General features: G+C 39.4%; 1 protein-coding gene across 2 annotated transcripts in view; it reads right to left on the bottom strand.

Annotated features, from left to right (window-relative positions):
• SRGAP1 (SLIT-ROBO Rho GTPase activating protein 1) overlaps positions 1-18,485 on the bottom strand; it is a 150,415-nt gene that overhangs the window by 37,478 nt on the left and 94,452 nt on the right. For both annotated transcript variants that reach the window (XM_005444071.3, XM_005444072.3), the window contains exons 5-10: positions 15,091-15,273; positions 14,581-14,709; positions 7,140-7,361; positions 6,238-6,339; positions 4,368-4,565; positions 4,167-4,251 (exon numbers count right to left, since the gene is read on the bottom strand). In XM_005444071.3, coding sequence (XP_005444128.2) covers positions 4,167-4,251; positions 4,368-4,565; positions 6,238-6,339; positions 7,140-7,361; positions 14,581-14,709; positions 15,091-15,273 — 919 coding nt within the window. The remainder of the gene's footprint in view (positions 1-4,166; positions 4,252-4,367; positions 4,566-6,237; positions 6,340-7,139; positions 7,362-14,580; positions 14,710-15,090; positions 15,274-18,485) is intronic.

Genomic DNA, 18,485 nt, shown 5'->3' with positions numbered 1-18,485 from the left:
CACAACCCATGTTATGGAACAACTTTTAAGAGGCCTGCCCATAGACTAGAGAGTCACTTGATACTGTAAATAATTTGAAGGAAAACTCCAAACAATGTCTACTGTTTGTGCTTATGTGTTTTAATGGCTAAATCAGTATGGAAATAAGAGCTGCACCACGATTAGATTACATCTCCCCTCGTGCATAAACCTGTACAGTGCTGAAAATCCAGAGCTCTAGCCATCAATGGCTTGCTATTACAAGACTCCTTCCGCTCTTTTGTCTGTGTATTGCAGGGAAAAAATACAACACTACCACTGGGAAACACCACATAGAACTGTGAAGAATTGTGAGGAAGCAAATACCATATTCCAGAAAGGTTCCTGGATAACCTTTGCAGAACAGCAGACCAGTAAGACAGGCATGTGCACTGTGTCAATTCATGATAATGAAAAGTAAAATAATGAAACAGTATGAAGGTCATGGTATGATAAGTTCCAACCAGCCCAGTTTTCCCAAAGGGAGATTGTACCCTATTAATTTATTAGAATTCTTTGAACATGTCAGTAAAATACTGGATAAAGGAGAATCGGTTGAATTAATTGACTTAGATTTTCAAAGGCCCCTGGTAAGTTTCTTCACAAGAGGCGACTAAAGCAACTAAACAGCCATGAACTGAGTGGCAAAATATTCTCATTGATCAAAAGCTAGTGAAGAAAAGGGAAACCAAGTGGAATTAAACGATCTTTTTCATCATGACAAAGTATAACACTCATTTACTCAAGCCTTCCCGTTAGGACCATTTACGTAATACATAATACATTTATTAATGTCTTGGGGAGATCAGAGCAGCTAAGGAGGCAGAATATTGTGCAGATGACTGAAATACTTTTGCATCAGAGTTCTGAAAAAACCATGAAGCCCTTCAGAGGGGTTTAACCACATTAACGAACAAGACACACAACAGAAAATGAAATTCAGTATCAACAGGTTCAAGAAAGATATTAGGGAAGAAAGAGCTAAACGCCTATGCAGCTAACAGAACTATAGGTAATTATACTGACTTTGAAAATCAGTCTGAACGTCACTCAGGCTAGGTCTAAGCATACCGCTCACTTCAAAAGCGATACCAAAAAAAGTCAGACTGCAGAAAGAACGAAAAACAGTGATTTGCAAAACATAACATTATGTGGCAATGTCCAGGTGCACCTGAAATACTGCACAGTACTGAAAACCCTAATCTGAAAATATATGTTGCGGGAGCAGAAGAGCGGGGATCTGCAGAAGATGGCACAAAGAATAAGCTCTGGGAAAAAACTCTGGCATTAATAAGACACGTGAAGATTGTTGGCATCAATTTCAAAGAGAGGTGAAAAAGAGGCATGAAAGAAGAGTACGTAAAATAACCTATGACAGAAGAAGAGTAAGCCAGGGACTTCTCCCTACTCATGTAGCCAAGGGAAGTTCATTGAGACTAAGAATCCCAATAATAAATGTTAGTAAAACAATAGATGTCACAAATCCTGAGTCTGGGGGATTTTAAACACATCTTTGATATTTAACCCATTAGAGCAAAAACTATCTGGGACACAGGGGCAATTTAATTTATAACTGCTTATTGTCTTTCTTGCATTTCCCTCGGCTTTGCTCATTTGTTTGTTCAATAGATGAGCCTTGGGTCAGATTTAATATAAGTATCAGTGTGCTTCCTATGCTTTGTAACAATTTCATTTAGTATTTCTCATTTACTTTTCCAGATTTGTAGGTGCAGACTCAGCGCAAAGCACCTCATCTCTCTCCCTTGTGCAGATCATGAATATGTATCTTCTATGTCCATAAACAGCAAAAGACTGTAGTAGGCAGGTGATGAGCTGGAACAGAAGCCAAATGCTGTCAATGTTGTGGACACCAGATGGTAATCTGGATTTACTCAGCCTACGCCCTTACACTGTACAGGTTTGAATAAAAGCAAGCAAGGATGCCAAGGGAAAACCTGCAGTTCAGACAACCCTCTCCCCCCTCCCTAATTCTTCCCTGCATTACTTAAATACAGTGCCCCATGTTACTTGCCTGCTGTCTTGCTGACGTGAAAGTTCCCAGAAAAGGCAGTTTGAGTGCAGCAGGGGAGCAGTCCCCTTCCCACAAATTCATTTCTATACTAGTTACAGCAATAATGTTCATAATTCCACTGTAATTCTACCCTTTCCATCATCCCCATTCAAGGAATGTATAGAATCCAGGTGCCCCTTCCCAGGCACATGCATTTTAATGCAGGACATGCCTCAATAGAAGGGGGTACTTCAACTTTTTTATCTATAAGAATGACGGCTTTTCCTCCAAATACCATCTTTGAACATGATGTTTGGGGTACTATTTGTATGTGCTGTGCTGTGCTATGATGATGTGACAACTATGTGCAAAACCACTGTGGGCAACACAGATCAACTGTTCGGGGTTACAGCTGGGGGGGTCGAAGGGAACTCTTCAAACTGAACAGTCCAAGCATGCCCAAGCACGGCAGAATAGCTGCAAGCCTGATGTCAGTTTATCACTTAGGCCACCCTGCTGAGAAGTTTTTCTTTGGATTTCCTTTTATACAGCTCTTTCCTTATTTCTTTCCAACATGCATTAGGCAACAGATTCTGTTGCCTTTTATCTTTCTCCCTTCAGTAGATGATTATGCATTTTACCGGGCTTCCAAATAACATTCACTTTATTTTTCCAAATACATTTTCTGTGAGCCTTTAGAGGAAAATTCTCCTCTTTTTTGACTAACATCAGCTGCGCATTCTTTTGCGTGAATAAACTGCTCAATGCACACATTAAAAAAAAATTCTATTCAATGAAAACTTCCATGAGAAAGAACATAATATAGCCAGTTGTCTAAAACCAGCTACCATATTCTACAGTCCAGCTTTGCAAGAAAAAGCTGTTTATTTCCTACCCCCAACCTCAGTCACCCCCTGGCCAGGGGCTTTGTTTGGGTCATACCCACTGAACTGTTAATAGCTCTTTAGGCACATCCACAACTGAATTTGTGGATCTGGGCTTTTGTATTAAAAGCAAGAAGAGACCTGATTAACAACAGATATTTGGCAGCAAAAAGAAAATAAATTGACACATCCTTTAGAGACACTCTTTAGAGAACAAGTTTCTTTCTTGAGTCTGAACTTTGAATTATAGTCTTTAACCTTCAGAAGAGGATTTTTATTCTTTGTGGTGTAATTCACTTCCCCTCAAGTCTGTAAACAGTCTGTGTGGCTACTCCTCAAGGCTTGCAGGGTGATCCTCCTTTTCCCTTTGGTCCATGAGGAAGTGCCTGTTGAGAGGGCTTGTAGGAGGTGGGCTGGAGCTTGGTTTAGTGCCTGATTCATTACTGCCCTAATTCAGCTTTACTGTATTTGAGCATGGACATCTGCTGACTTGGTTTATATTTTAAGAAGCATTTTTAAAAATTGCGGAGAGTGTTCAGGACAACAGATAATTCTCTGCTATCATAATTTGTAACACAATAATTTTATATGGAATAATTCTAATCAACAGGTATACATCTATTCATTAAGTTTTAATTTATTCCAGTTCACAACATGAAAATACTGTGTAGAAACCCAACATTAAATTAAGTTGATACGAATCTCACTACTGACATCAGTGAGGTCAGGATTTCACCTTTTACCTTTCATAAATGAGTTGTTAGGCTGCAAGAAGGACATTCATGTCCATGTGTCAGAAATGTTGAACTAGTGAGTACATTGTAAGAGATGCACCCTGGATAATTTTGTAAGCTTAAAAAAATATCACTCTCCCCCAACTCTTAGAAAAAACTCAAGTCAACAGTAATTGTTAGGAAGTAGAAACAGTACATTTGTCAGAGCTCTTAAATCACCCTGCACTGACTGTGTCAGCTCTCCATTCAGACACAAGATTTTTCATTCAGCAGTTCCATTTCCAAATATAGTCACTTGTCTAAACGTCTGCACAGTAGGAATAAATATCTGTTGAAGAAATAAGATCAATTTATAGTGCTTATCCTTATCATTGCACCAAAACTATGACTGGTAAAAGTCAAATCTATGTTTACTGGATAGTTAAGCTTTAAAGGTTTTTTTTCCTGCATACCTTTGGCATTTCAGTGGGTTCACTGTAAAGTCCGGAATCACTTTTCAGTTTATCATGTGATATTTACCTTCTCCAAGTGTCCTCTGCAGCAGGTCGTGTTTTGCTTGAAGTTTTGTGATGAGATTACTACCTTCCAGATATTCTCTGAATTTCTGTAGAGATGCAGATCAATCTATTACTATGTAGGTACATAAATTCCAGGAACTTCTGCCTAATGTTTACTTCAGGTGTTTGGCTTGTATCACGAATGAGGAAGCAATCAACATACCATGAAATAGAATTGCTCTGTTTCCTGCTGGTTAGCTCTTCTTTTTGCAATGCTAGGCTTACTCAGGTAGGTCTCAGAGACTGTTGACTTCACAGATTCTGTTGAGCGACTGTGCTGGAAACACTCTGACACATCATAGTCTTCAATGGTGACCATATCTTGTATGGTCTGCAGGGTAGCCTCTGTCGTTTTCTTCACCTGGTGTTAAAAAGCACAGTTTGCCAAATACAATACAAATATAGATCAGAACAGTTTAGAAAGGAGGCTCGTTACCCAAAATAATTCTCTGGCACACTCCCCCAAACAAACTGGTGTTTGAATGTGAAAAGTTAGGCATACTATAACAGATACCTATGTAACAGAAGAATGACATGATTAGGTTTCCTATCTAGTTCTCTGCTTTACCATGCTCCAATCCACAAACATGGTTGTACTCTTGTGCTGACTGGTAACACTCTCAAGCATTTGTTTCCTGAAATTAGAATCGAAATGTGACATGATTTGATTATGGTCCCTAATCTGGGAGGTAACAGAGATGATACACTGCTCTGAAGGGTCAACTCTTCTAAGTGTGGTCAACATGTTAGATTGAATATGTACATCCAAGGATCTGGCTGCCAGAACAACATGGTCTTCCAAGAAAAATATCTGTGACACCATTCTGTGGAGTGGTATGGTGGGGAACACAGTGATGTTTAGACTGCAGAGGTGGAATACCCAGCTGGAGGAGGAGTCTGAAAAAAGAACAATTTACACCAGCCTCAAAGCACTTCCTACGAACTACAGAGCACCACTGCTCAAAGTGGAAACCAGGGCATGGAGGCTGTGGAACCATGGATGCAGCATTCCCACAACGCAGTAATTAACTGGCAAGATTCACAAGGATGTGATTTACTTCCCAGTTCTGCTTTAGGAAAGTCTCTAGTAGAGTCAACTTAACCAAGTCATACCCACATCTTCAGTGCAGGCAAACAGCCCTTCTGTGTCTGCCAACATGATTTCTCCCCCTATGCCCTTGCACTTCACTTTACTGAAAGAAATTATCTTTCTCCTTCCTTTTGTCTTTATTACCTTGAGATACTTTTTGACTTCAAGTGTTGGGGTTTTTTTAGACTACTGTGCTTGTCTCATGGACATTAATACTTTGTTTTAGGCATTCAGCACATAACATAGAATCAGAAAAATTGGAGTCCTGAAAACTGATCAATAAAGTGCACCACGAAATTAATTTATTCCAATGTGTTAATTTAGGAACAGAGTCTCATTTAAACCAAGGGCCTTTCACATTGCCTTAAATGTGATAAAAGTACAGTTTACACACACTGGGAGTCCTCTCTCTGCTGCCAGAGCAGGGCAAAGAGAACAGCATAGCTATGTTTTACAAAAAAATGCATTTTATTGTACTAGGTGAGCTATTCTCATCACAGGCATGCAGTACTCACATTTATAAATAGCCGTAGCTGACAGCATAAGAGATTTTGACTCAGCTACCACAAAAGACAGTCCAAATTCCTTTGTAGCAACTTGGGGACTGGACAGAGGGTGGTCACAGAAGACAATAACTGTGCTCAGTGGCTTTCTGCCCCTCAAACATTAAAAATATGTGCTCTAACAAGTTTACACTGAAGTGTCTGCAAAACATAGAACTAACATGAATGGCTGGACAGGTGAAAGATGAGTTTCCAAACCTCTATAAAGCAGACAAGGATCTACCTTAGTATATTTGCCAGTATTTGATTTTTAAAATTAAACCAGCTCATATAGATTGAAGCCATTTCAGGGTCACTTACAGGCTTTTGACAAGGTAGAAAATACTGCACCTTCTTGAAAATGGCGTTCAATGCATAGCCCTTGTAAACACAGATCTTACCTCCTCATTTTCAATTTTGAGCGTGGCCAATCGCGACTGTAGTTGCTGATACCTAAGCATAAGCTCTGCTTGCACGGGTTGCTGGGCAGTGACTTGACAAACCTAACAAAGAATCAAAAAGATTGTAAGATGCAAGGAGTTAAAAGACACAGTCAACAGTCTGTGGTTGCTGTCCTTAAAACTAGGTTTGAGATTTGGCCTACCAAATCTATTAAAACTTAATAAAGCAGACAATAAAATATGTCCATCCAGATTTAAAGTATTTATGTATTACCAGGTGTGGAACTATGTACCACACCTTACAACTAGAGAGCACAGCCTTGTTGTATGGCTGCTTTGCATTGCTGCTTTACCACACAGAAATGCAAACCCTGGAGTTACCTTCAGGTAAAAGGTGTACATGGGTGACTGCATTCTGCTTCACCACTGGCCTTTGGTGCAGCAGAACAGGGCACAGCTGGGGTACCCTGTACACTTGAAATCTCCAGATGATAAAATGGTGGAGGAAGAAGGGGAAAAGACTGCATTACAGCATGTATAATTTGGAGCAGCTCTGCAGTTGCTCTCAAATAGCACCCACAAACTCTGTTATGGGTGAGGCAGGTAGTGAAGACAAAGTCACTTACTAACACCAGTGCTGGGCTGAGCACAGGCTGGCCAGCAAATTCACAGCAATATAATTATGATTAACACAGAATATAATATCACACAATGGTTTTTACTTGAGAACTCTGAAGAAACTCAGAAAAGCGCTGCCAGTTTTATAAAATGCTAGCTGATCCACTTGCATTTGGGTAGCAATAACAGCTTTTACCGAACTCTTTGTAAAAACAGATTAATTCTCCATCTTGTTACACAGAAAAAGAAACAGTCACCATGGGGATACTTGTTGGTATACAGACCTCATCACCCATATGAGATTGGAACTCAAATTTCATTGGTGGACAAAAAGCAGTGGGGTACATTTCCATGAATCTCTGCTTGTCACTTCGTGGCTCCAAGCTGTCAACTGCATTTTCAATGATGTCTAAGCCCTCATGCCTTGAAGTTTCAAGGTTATACTCTGCAGAAAGGTATGTTCTTAGGGCTCTGTTCAGACTAGCATGGTATCCAAGATCGCAACACTAAAAACACAAGAAAAGGAAAAGAAAACAAATTAAAAAGGAGGAACACCATTGCAATATTCCAAGCCACAAATTACACTAAAATTTTCTGTCCTGAAATTCTTCTGCCTTTGAAATATTTTATAAAATAATCTAAACTAAAATACAACACTGGGGTCAAGACAGTAAGCATTTAGTATCCTCATTTTGTTCAAAGATCAAAGGACAGTTTTAGAAAGGAGATCAAGTGTACATATATGGCAATATGTTTGCATTTGTTTATCAGATACAGATGTGCAGTCACTGTATTTACATAGAAAAGATCTGGGACTCCACACAAGGGGCTTTTCAGTATTATTGTCATATGTAAGCCTCAGACCATCTATTCAAACCCAGCCTGACATAAATCTACCATGGAAGTCAATGCCAGCACCAAGCTGAAAATTAAGCAATTCCTGCTCACAATGTCTTTGCCCAAACAAAAACACCCACAACTGCCTCTAGCATTAGTGACCCATCAAAGATGCTTTTTGATGCAACAAGAATGGTTTACCATGTTTTTCCCGACAGTGAAAATGTATTTACTGTAAACACCTTATTTCCCCTGCTCAGACAGAGCCAGCAATGTACATCATGTTACTAAATGCAGAAAGTCATAATCTGTGTCTTTTTTTCTAGGGGTGAGAATAACACTGGAATGTAATTGAAACCTAATTGGTAGAACATAAAGTTGTGTTTGTTCTTGAATTTTAAACATCCTTGGTCTGCATTATTCATGATTGGTTAATATTTTAGAGGAAGAGCTGAATATATTTTTAAAATGTCACTGCAGTAACATATCAAGTGATTGTTTCCTTAGTTTTTTCCCCACATTACACAGCAAACAATACCCTCAGCTTCTGCTCAGTGAGTTTCCAGATAATGGCAGACCTACTGCAAACCTCTCTGTCACCCCAACAGGGGCACATCAGTCTGCTTACCATTGCAAACAGAGCAATGTTCTTTATGTGAACAGGAGAGATCTGTCCCAGTCAGAGGCCAGTGCCTGCCCAGGGCAGTCAGAGAGCACGCTGCTTCAGGGCACCCCTCAGCCCCCAGCCCCCTGTCCTGGGTGCCCACTCGCAGTTTGAAATCATCCCTCCCTGCAGGACTCACAAGTTAAGTGAGGCAGTTGGGTAAAGAAGTAGTTTGAATTCAGTCCGCTGTACACTGTATTCAGTTTGTGTGACCAGTATGTAGACTACAGTTTGGTTTATATGTAGACTCTTTACATGCATACCTCCCTCACAGCTATTATAAACCCTTAGGATTCATGCAATCATGTGACCTGTTCACCATACCTAAACCTGTGTGTAGAAGAGAAAGGAACCCCTCCTCATACCTTGCCTTAGGTGTGCTAATGACTAGTGATCAAACTGCCCTCCCAAGTCTGACAACAGAGGGCTGTTTTATTCACAACAAAGCTTCTAGAAAAAACAAGCTTTCAGTCCTAGCCTCCAGGTAGGGACAGTGGCTCTCCAAAAAAACATCTGCTGAACCATTTAAAGAAAATGGAAAAAAAGATGTCATGTTCAGTCAAAGACACATAGGTTAACCACTCTCTACTGCATTTATAGAATGGAAATTTGTGCTACGCTTACTAAAGCAGCCACTCAACTTCTATACTAAAGCACATCCATATTTCAAAGACCTCCAGCCTAAAAAAATTGTTTCTAAAAGGAAAAGTCTCTTGGTGTTTTCCTCTTGTTCGATGCCAAGTAAGATCTCATATTTAATTCACTATCTTGGATGAAAAAGATGGGCTAAAAGTGCTGATAACAAAGTGGATCAGGACAGCTGTTTTATTTCATGTGCATTAGTTTCAGAGAGAATTCATGGAAGATTAAACTGAGAGGAAATTAGAAACAGAGGGCAATGCCAGTTTTAGCATGGCCAACTATCCATGCATTATGAAACTACAGGCATCTAGAGCCCAAATTTTGGTTCTAGAGGATTAATCTGAGTATTAATAGAAAGTTTACCGATTTACAATTAGAGCTGTCTGGGTTTCTGATGCAGATTTTTACAAGTTGGAATATAAGATTGTAGCCTTTATGCTGTGACGGTACCAAGAACTTCATTGTTTAACCCTTAATCTACTCAGTAACTATCACCATGGTCATCTTTTACAGGTGATGACAGCTGAACAGGGTAACAAAGACGGCCTCTCGGCCAAGAAGGATTCTTCAAGTGAAGCAGAACATCCTGCCAAACTAAGGCATTTTCTTGCAATGTCAATGCCAGCAGAGCAAACGAACTAAATCCAGAACCTGAACTAATGCCTTATCACCAGCGCTCTTTGAATGGAATTTAAAATGCCTGAATTTGGAATTTTGCTTCAACAATTTCAGTAAAAATAGAATTTGTATGAGGAAGTTATTTTTAAAAAGCAAAAATAAACACTCAGACATCACAACTTTTACTTCTGCCAGACCATAGCTCACTTTCTCAAAAATTTTGAGACAAAGATAATTTTCACTGGGGAACGGCTCTGTCACAGTATCAACTCATGGCTATTCAGAAAGAAAAGTATTGTTTCAATCTGCTAGTACTAGTGATGGTTTAGAAAGAGAATTGTCTATAATAGAGATGGCATTTGGGGTATTTGTTCATTACTAAGATTAAAAATTTAAGGTACTGCCACTAAACTGCTGTCATCACCACATCCTGTCTGACCACGCTTGGAAAAAATCATCACCAACCTTTCTGGTGTTGCAAAAAAGCACATATGTACGCAGATATACACACAAACACACACACCTGCATGCACATTTATATGACTTTCAGGAAAAATCTGTAGATTTGTAGAAAGATATGTAAAGCTGAAGCAAGCAACCACACTGTTAGCCAAAACAAATATGAATTTTTGAGGTCGACTAATCAGCATACCAAGGCTACAGGCTGGATGGCTAATGAGATCTGCTACCAACCTATGGGCTAGAGAGATGTCAGTTGCTGCAGTAAGACATGAAGATGAGAAATGAGAGAATGAAGTCATAGGCCGAGTTTTATTGCATTTCTGGACTCATAAAGACTTTTGGTTGGGCAAAGTGGAGGGAGATGAGTGATGCATTTGGGATATGTGTGAAAAATTAATTTTGTAATTTGCATTTTATTCTTATTTGGAATTAAATCTGAAGCAGTCTCAAGAGCATTTACTGTCTTTATTGTACCCCAGAGTATATTTAGGCTTGAACAAAACAAACTGCAGTGCTTAGCACAGAGCTTCAACCAAACAACCAAGCTGCTCTTCATTTCATTTCAGGAATAATAATAAAATTCTAATGCCAATGCAGAGAGAAATTCATTAAAAAAGCCTTAACCTCTGAGTAAGTCACTTTCTAATCATCCTGTTACACAGACATCAACATTCAAATCAAAGGGATCTGGCTGCACATATCATATTTATGAGAACTTATGTAATAAAGATTGCGAGCTGCACACACTTTACCCTAGTTTTAGACTTGGTTCCATGAATGATAAACAAAGAACCTTTACAGAATAAATTAAGTTCATAATAGCTAAATGCTCCCTAAGTTCTTAACCATCCAAAGCATGCAGACTGCAATTAGAGATTCAGAAACTCCACTCAAAAAAGATCAACACATGAATATTTTATTTATTCCAGCAGCAGGACTATAGTCAAATTGTTTTTGATCACTATTTCCTAGCATTTATTTTCAGATCATATGAGTGCACACTAAGTCTGAAAAAAGGTCCCTACCTTCCTTTTATACCCAGATAAATCTAACAAACCCAATTACATGGAAATCTTCACCTAAATGAGTAATAGTATGTGCCATACAGACAGATGTCGGTACTAACAGATTAGCAGAGGTATGTACTCTGTTGCTCCTCTGAATCCCACAATTAAAAAAAATAATCTACATACTAGGCAAAGCTTATTTAATTTAGCTAAAAAGTAACGTTTACTATTTTCTACATGATACAAATAAAGAAAAAAACTAATCCTGTCCTCTATTTGAACTAGATCCTACTACATTGTCAGCAGAAAAGAAATACTCAACAGAAAATTCCAATTCCTCTAGTACAATATGCAAAGGATATACTGTGCATATCAAATCCTGTTTATCTCCCTACTTCTCTGCAAATGTTGGTCCCAACCCTCAGCTCACTAAACATCCAGCAATATTTTTATCTTGCTTTTATCACAAGAGCTTAAGATGAACAACACGTCATCATTTTAAGACAGAAGCCCTGAGCCTTGTTAATGAAATGAAGGGGTTGATCAGTTCAGACCGAGTTCAGCTGAGGAACTGTAATTTAGGATTCACCATATGAGCCTCACAAATGGAAAATGCAGTGGAAACCAAATGAAAAAAACAGTAATTTTTTTTTGGTAAAAAAATAAGTCCCACAACCCTCCCCAATCTTGTTGCAAAAAAAAAAATCACTGAACAGTTCACCACATTCCTTCATGTATTTATCCCACTTTTATCAGACTTATTTTTCAGTAATGTAGGAAAACATTCCGTTTCATTTATGGGCAACACCAACAGCTCAGGGAGATCTAAATATTTTCCATGTTAACTGGAATTCAGACACAGGAGAGGTAATCCCCTTCTGCACAGGCAGAGAGAGAGAGTTCAGGAAAGTACAGAAAGTCTGTCAGGCAGATGGGGACAAAACAGAGAGGGCAAAGAATGAAATCGCCACTACTGCTCTGAAAACTCCAAATTGTACCATGACATTAATAGATTTACAGACTGAGATAGCCTGGACTGTTGCAACATATGGCCAGTGGGAAGCACGTCTCACATTCCAATGATATAACCCCAAAATCTTGCCAAGACTCTTGCATTTACAAAAAGCGTTTCCTTTGTCAAATAGCAAACACTCTGTCTAGATACCAACACTTTCACAGCATATTCTAATTAAATACAAATGTCTGAAAGACACCATTTAAACAAGCTCACAATTGGATTAGATCGGCTCTGAAGCAAATTCTGGTTGCACATGTTTACAGCCTACTCTTACAAAACAGTGATGGAAAGGGCAGCTAGACTTTCCATTTAAATTCCTTAGGGAAGAGTAATTCTAAAGCCATTTTGCCAAAAGAATGTTATTGTCTACATTGGTCCACAGCTGGAAAAAGCCACACAAAGTAGGTATCATTTTCCTGTGGTACTGAATATTGTAGAATATATATTTATATTAAAAACTAGCAGTTAGAAAGCTCTAGTCTTCATGGTTGTGTAAATATCTTTACATACACTAACTCCAAAGAGTATTGCCTTTGTATATGTATGCAGAGTGCTTCACTTCTCCCCTTGCAATTCTTTGAAGCTCCAGGGCTGTGTGGTTCCTCTCCTCAGCTTTCACTGCTATGGCAACCTCTGTGGACATCAATGAAATGGCTAAGAACCAGGTGCATTTTCCAACCTGAGAAAGTTCTGACCAAGCAGAAACATGCATGGAGACATGCACTGGGAAATGAGAGCTCCAAAAGGGAAGGCAGGAGAGAAAGCAAAATGAGCATCTTTCCAGCTTCTGAAGGGGTAGGGGTGCTGCAAAGAGAGGGAAAGGGACCTTTCCTTCCTTCCAGCAGTCAAGAAGAACTCATAAAGTTCATATTTATCAGACACACCCTAACCAGAGGATAAAAATCCATCATCCTTTAAGTAGTATTAGGAAAACATTCCCTTAGGTAGGGACAACTCACTTGGGTGGTACCCTAGCAAGTATCCTGCTTGTCCTTAGTCTTCTGCCCTGGTCATCTGTCTATTGGGATCCTGGTAAATGTTTTCATTGCCTGGGCAGGTCAGGTGGGTGGAGCAGGATGAGTAGGTGCATGGGTGTAGCTTAGACAGGGACAGAATACAGCACAATAAACCAGAAGAAATCAGAAGAGACGAAACATGCAACGGTGAGTAGGAAAGAGGAAGAATCCAGAAATGTTGAGATAAAGACAGCAAGAAATACTGAAAACACAAAAAAGATACATTGCCATCTCTTATAAGAAAGCAAGAAAAAAATGAAGCAAAACCAGGGAAAAAACGTTGAGAGGGAAAAGGGAAATGTTATAACAAAATCAGGCAAGATTTTATAAATTACAGAAAAAACAGAAATGACAACGAAAACTCACTCTCAGCATTTAGAAAACATATAATAAAACACATATATGCAGCTGTTGTAGTCCATTCATCTCAAACAGGCTTTTTCCCCTTTCTCTATCAAGCTTTGCTTCTCCAGACAGCAGAAATGAGGAAACCTCTTGTCAAATGCTCTATTAATTTATGCTGTATCATAAACCAGAGCTTAGCTGGCTTATTTATGTGATGAACATCCCACCAGAAATGACTGTATGTGAATGTCGCTTACTGCTGTAACTACTGTTGCAGTAGAAAGTATATTCAAATATCTATGATTTCATATGGGGCACAGGGTTGTACCCACCAACTTACTTAACACTACACTGCTTGTGAAAGAATACTGTTGAGCTTGCGTTTGCTGTCTCCAATTTTTCTCTACCAAATATGTAGTCAAATTATGAAGAGGGTGGGACATAATAGAATGTGGGACACTCCCTCTGTATCATGCAAAAATGCCAGTGATACAGGTTCTGGAGACCAAATGCTGGTACAAGTTAACATCAGTGTCTAACCTTATTCTCCTAGGATGTTCTCACAGGAATAACTTACTGAAAATCAGTAACAATTCTGTTGACAGTATAGAGTACAGGATTGATTGTGTCTGTTCTGCAAACTGCATGAAATAAGAAGAAAAAGCACTATATATTTGATTAAATGAGTAAATGTATGAAACTAAATTATTTTGAAATCACAGAGGAAATGCCTTCTTTTGAATTAAATACCATTATTAGATGCCCATTTACAAAGATTAACTCGTAAAAAGTATCTGTACCCCAGAAATCCTTTTATAGTACAAAATGGAAATTTCTACCTTCTTGTGTTATTCCTGCCAAACTTTCTCTTGTTGCATGGGGAGAAAACATGATGTTCTAACTTTAAAGGAATGGGTTCAGCACGTTATTGACATTTTATTTTGTGAAATACAAAGCTAAAGGGAAAATCTGCTGATTGTATCATAAAATATTATAAATGATAAGCATATTGTAAGCAAACCATATGACTAATGTATTCCCTTTGAAAATGAAAAAAAAGAAAAAAGTATTATTCCTGAACAGAACAACCATAAAAACAAATGTGCCAATACTTACGTCAATTAAATCTGAAAGGTCATGAATATAATACTTGAAAACGGATGCATTGGTTGCTTCAAGGGTGAGCAGGTATTCATTACGGGCCTTAATAGATTTCAGCTTGTTTTCAGAATATTTTGCTTGACGCTAGGAAAGAGATTGTATAGTAATGTATTTGAATTACTTCATTTTTCGTATGTAGCAAAACCAGTAACAATTCAAGCACATATTCCTATTAACAAGAAAGAATCTGAACTGCCAGCCTGTTATGCATATAAGTGTAATGCAAAGTGATAACTTAGTATTTTGTTTCAAATGTGACAAACCATATTGTAAGAATTATACTGGGAATAGAGTATTCCCCTCTCTGAACTGCAATTAAGTTATCTATAACTCACTGCTAGTTTATTACGTGTACCTTGTTTGATTTTATTTCTCAGCTGGACTTCTCTGTCTAAAATCATGCTAAAGAATGTCAGAAATGCACTGAATTTACTTCAAATGAATCTAAATAAAAGGAATATTTACTTTTTCCTTCATTTTTTCAATCTTTTTCACAGAGCTCCGTCTCTGGTGCCTTTCTTCTAGTCGAATGTGAAAAACAGGGTCCCCTGACCTCCCAATCTGTTTTTCTTCTTGCTTCTCTGCCTCCTTCAGTTTGCTTTCTGCACTGATGCTCTCTGCATGATACATGTGGTATGTTTTCATGACCTGCAAAAGACAAGAGTCAAAGGAGAGTTAGGAGAAAATGAAAATACAAAGGTATCTACAAAAAAAGTCACGGGGTTGCTGGGTAAAATGTTCTCTTATACATGTGAACCTTGGATAAGTTTCTTAGCCAACAGAGACTAAGGACTTCTGGTTGCATTTATCTTTTCTAATTTATTTAATAGTATACCAATAGGGATTTTTTTTTTCATTGCTCTGATAGGGAAGAGCAAAATCCTTCTTATTAAACTTCAGGATTATTGTCTTTAAGTGAAAACCTGAAATAAGGAGCAATAAAACTAAAGCCATATCAGTGCCATATCTATCTGACTTCCTCAGAGCTAAGTTAACAGCTCAGCTGTGGACACTGAATGTTTGAAAGCGGAAGAACCGTCAGCACTGAGGAAAGAGGAAGGAAGCAGGAAGCCAACAGGAAGCTTTGGTCTGGGAGCACATCCCCAGCCAGCTGGGTGGCTGTCCACAGCCTGGGATGAAGTGGCTCCCAACTGTGCAGCCAGCAGATTGGGCACAATGTAAAACCAGATGAGAGCTGGAGAAGGAGTTTCCTGGTAAATATGTCAGACACTTTCCCCATAGCCCCCCAGTTAATACCATTATCTTCCCTTTACACACATGCTGGCTCTGCAGCCAAGAGAGCTTGGGCTGATAGCCTGCAAATATGCGCTTGCACAGACCACAAAGAAGGAGAGGGACCGGTTCAGCCCAGTCCACCCTTTCTTTTTCAAGCAAGAAAAGCCTCAGCTTGAATGCTGTGTAGTGGGCAGCAAGCAACCACAAACCACCCACCTCTGCTGGGGAGGGCTGTCTCTGCCCCCTTCCAGAAAAGAAAGCCTCTTTCCACTGTCCCCAGCCTTTTGCTTTATTTTGTTGGGGGTTTTTTGTTTGTTTTGTTGTTGTTGTTGTTATTGTCTTAAGTTTCAAGCAAGGAACAAAGCAGGAAGGTATCCTCAGGCGGATGGCAGCCTCCTCTTTTCTTCACAGGGTGCCAGAGCTCTCACCAGCAGATGTTATCTTTGGGCCAAGGCCACGCAAGCCATTTACATCTCCTCCAAAGGACACAGTCAGGGAGGAATCAAACTGGCTGTTCCTTCCTCAGCAAAGCTTTGTGTGACCCATGGCAGAGATGGACTAGATTGGGGAGCTGCCCTGAAATACTCCCTAGGGAGAGGAGTACTTTTTGTAACTGAGTAGTCAGGCCAGGCTAAGGAGCATCCATAGAGTGGCAACATGGGGGACACTAAAGCTAGATAGTGCAAGTTCACTGCAGCATGGCTTAGTGTGGATTGACACAAACCAACTGCACATTGTGTTGGGTGATGGCTGAACTGATGCATATTTAAAGTCCTGTGCAACAGAAAGAACCTTTTAGAGAGTTGCAATTTTGCATAACCACGTATGTTATGCCTATGTTATATACCATAACTGTGTATGCCACTTTAATACTGATGCCATGCTAATGATACAACTGAAATAGTATTGATATTAAAAATTAAACAGGCAACTTCAGTAACTTTCTGTAGGAAGGTAAAACAGTTGGAGACGCCCATCAAAAAGAGTGGCCTTGTTTTAATTTTTAGAAACATATGTTTACAGCTCTCTGCTGAAAAAAAACCAAGCTGCCTGGAGCAGGGCTTAGTGTTGCTGCTGCTGCTGCTATTTTACAGCACAGTTGTGCTTCAAGGCCTGACCGGAGTGCAGAGCTCTCTGCCCGAGCACTGCCTGCACCTGCTGGGAACAGCCGCTGCCCCAGCAGCTCAGTCTACACGGATGATGCAACAACCAGAAGATGAACAAAGCCAGGCTGGGAAGAGAAGGCAAGCCTGCAGAGCTGAGGTCTGCACGGTTCCTGGCTTAACCAAACGGCATGTTCAGCCTCCTGTATCCTGCACTGTTACAAAGGCGTTCCTAAAGTTGTCAATAACTGTGCCTTGGGGTTCTAACTCATACAGCCACACGGAAATAAAAGAATTACTGCAAAGAGAAGAAATGCACTTCTTAAAGAAATGATTTATAAAGTAATTCTGAGAAGCACAAGAGATATGTCTCTATTAAAAATTATGGGAAAAGGAAATTAAAATCAAGGTTTTGTCCTTCTCCTTTGTCCTTTTTATTCAGTTTTTTGAGTGCTTCTTTACAGAAGGCTACAGGAGTTTGCTTTTATTTTTTTATCATTTGTTCTGTGTCAGCTCCACAGACTTTTTAGTTGGTGGGACAAGACTAACCCATGTGTCTTACCACCTAGAAAAATTATTTTCTTTTGTACTCTCTGTTTTTCTGCCTGCAAAGGGAACAATAATATCTCACACTTTCCTAACAGCACATCTCAAAGCATCTGACTTAAGTGGTGAAGCAAGGATTTGTTCTGCTTGCCAAAAGCAGTAAGCACTGAAGTTTTTCAAACAGTATTTCCGAGTGCCACATAGCCTACCCAGCCAGGCATAAATGTCCCCCTGCAGTGGCTATGAGAATTCAGCTTGCCTCCTTGTTGTGTTAAGGAATACAAGTGTATCACTACTAGCTCTCACCAAGAGGCTCAGATGTCTCCATGCTGACTCTGCTAACCTCACAACACTGAAGAGTATTTCTTCCCGTCACTGCCTGCTTACAATAAATATGCTACTAAATCCAGACTGTCTCACTCCACACTGTTTGAAAGTCAAGTTTTGTGTGAGAACTACATGGAGCTTATAGTTTCTATCAGGAACCAAGATGTCTACTTGAAATCCATGTTCTCACAACAAACTGTGCCCAAGTTCTTGGTACAAATTCCTGAGATAACTAAAATTGAAAAAGAAGCCCTCCCTTTGGCAGTGTTCACAGGGCTGGACAACAGTTCTACCCAAGCCACACTAGCTTAGAAATCAATACAAACTATGTACAGAGATGTATTTGACTCCTGTCCAGTTTATGTTGATAGCCGTGCTTATCTCATGCACTAGTGACATCATTGTTTTGCAAGCCTCTGGGGAAAGCTGACAGCTCCAGCCTTTTCCATGATTTGTCCATGTTCATGTTTTTTAAGAGCTAATTTTGTAGCAGCTAACTTAAACTTGAGAAAGCACTAGAAAGACACACATGGAAAATAAATGGGAACAGGCTAGGGAGCTGGCTATGAAGTATTTTAGTGCACACTTCCTCAACAAATTAGCTTAGAATTTGGATGCTAAATTGCATATATGACCCTTTGCCTTAAC

Source organism: Falco cherrug, chromosome 5, assembly GCF_023634085.1.
Source record: "Falco cherrug isolate bFalChe1 chromosome 5, bFalChe1.pri, whole genome shotgun sequence".
Lineage (NCBI taxonomy): Eukaryota > Metazoa > Chordata > Aves > Falconiformes > Falconidae > Falco > Falco cherrug.
The sequence above is the reverse complement of the archived record's forward strand: the minus strand, read 5'-3'. Positions and strand labels throughout refer to the sequence as shown.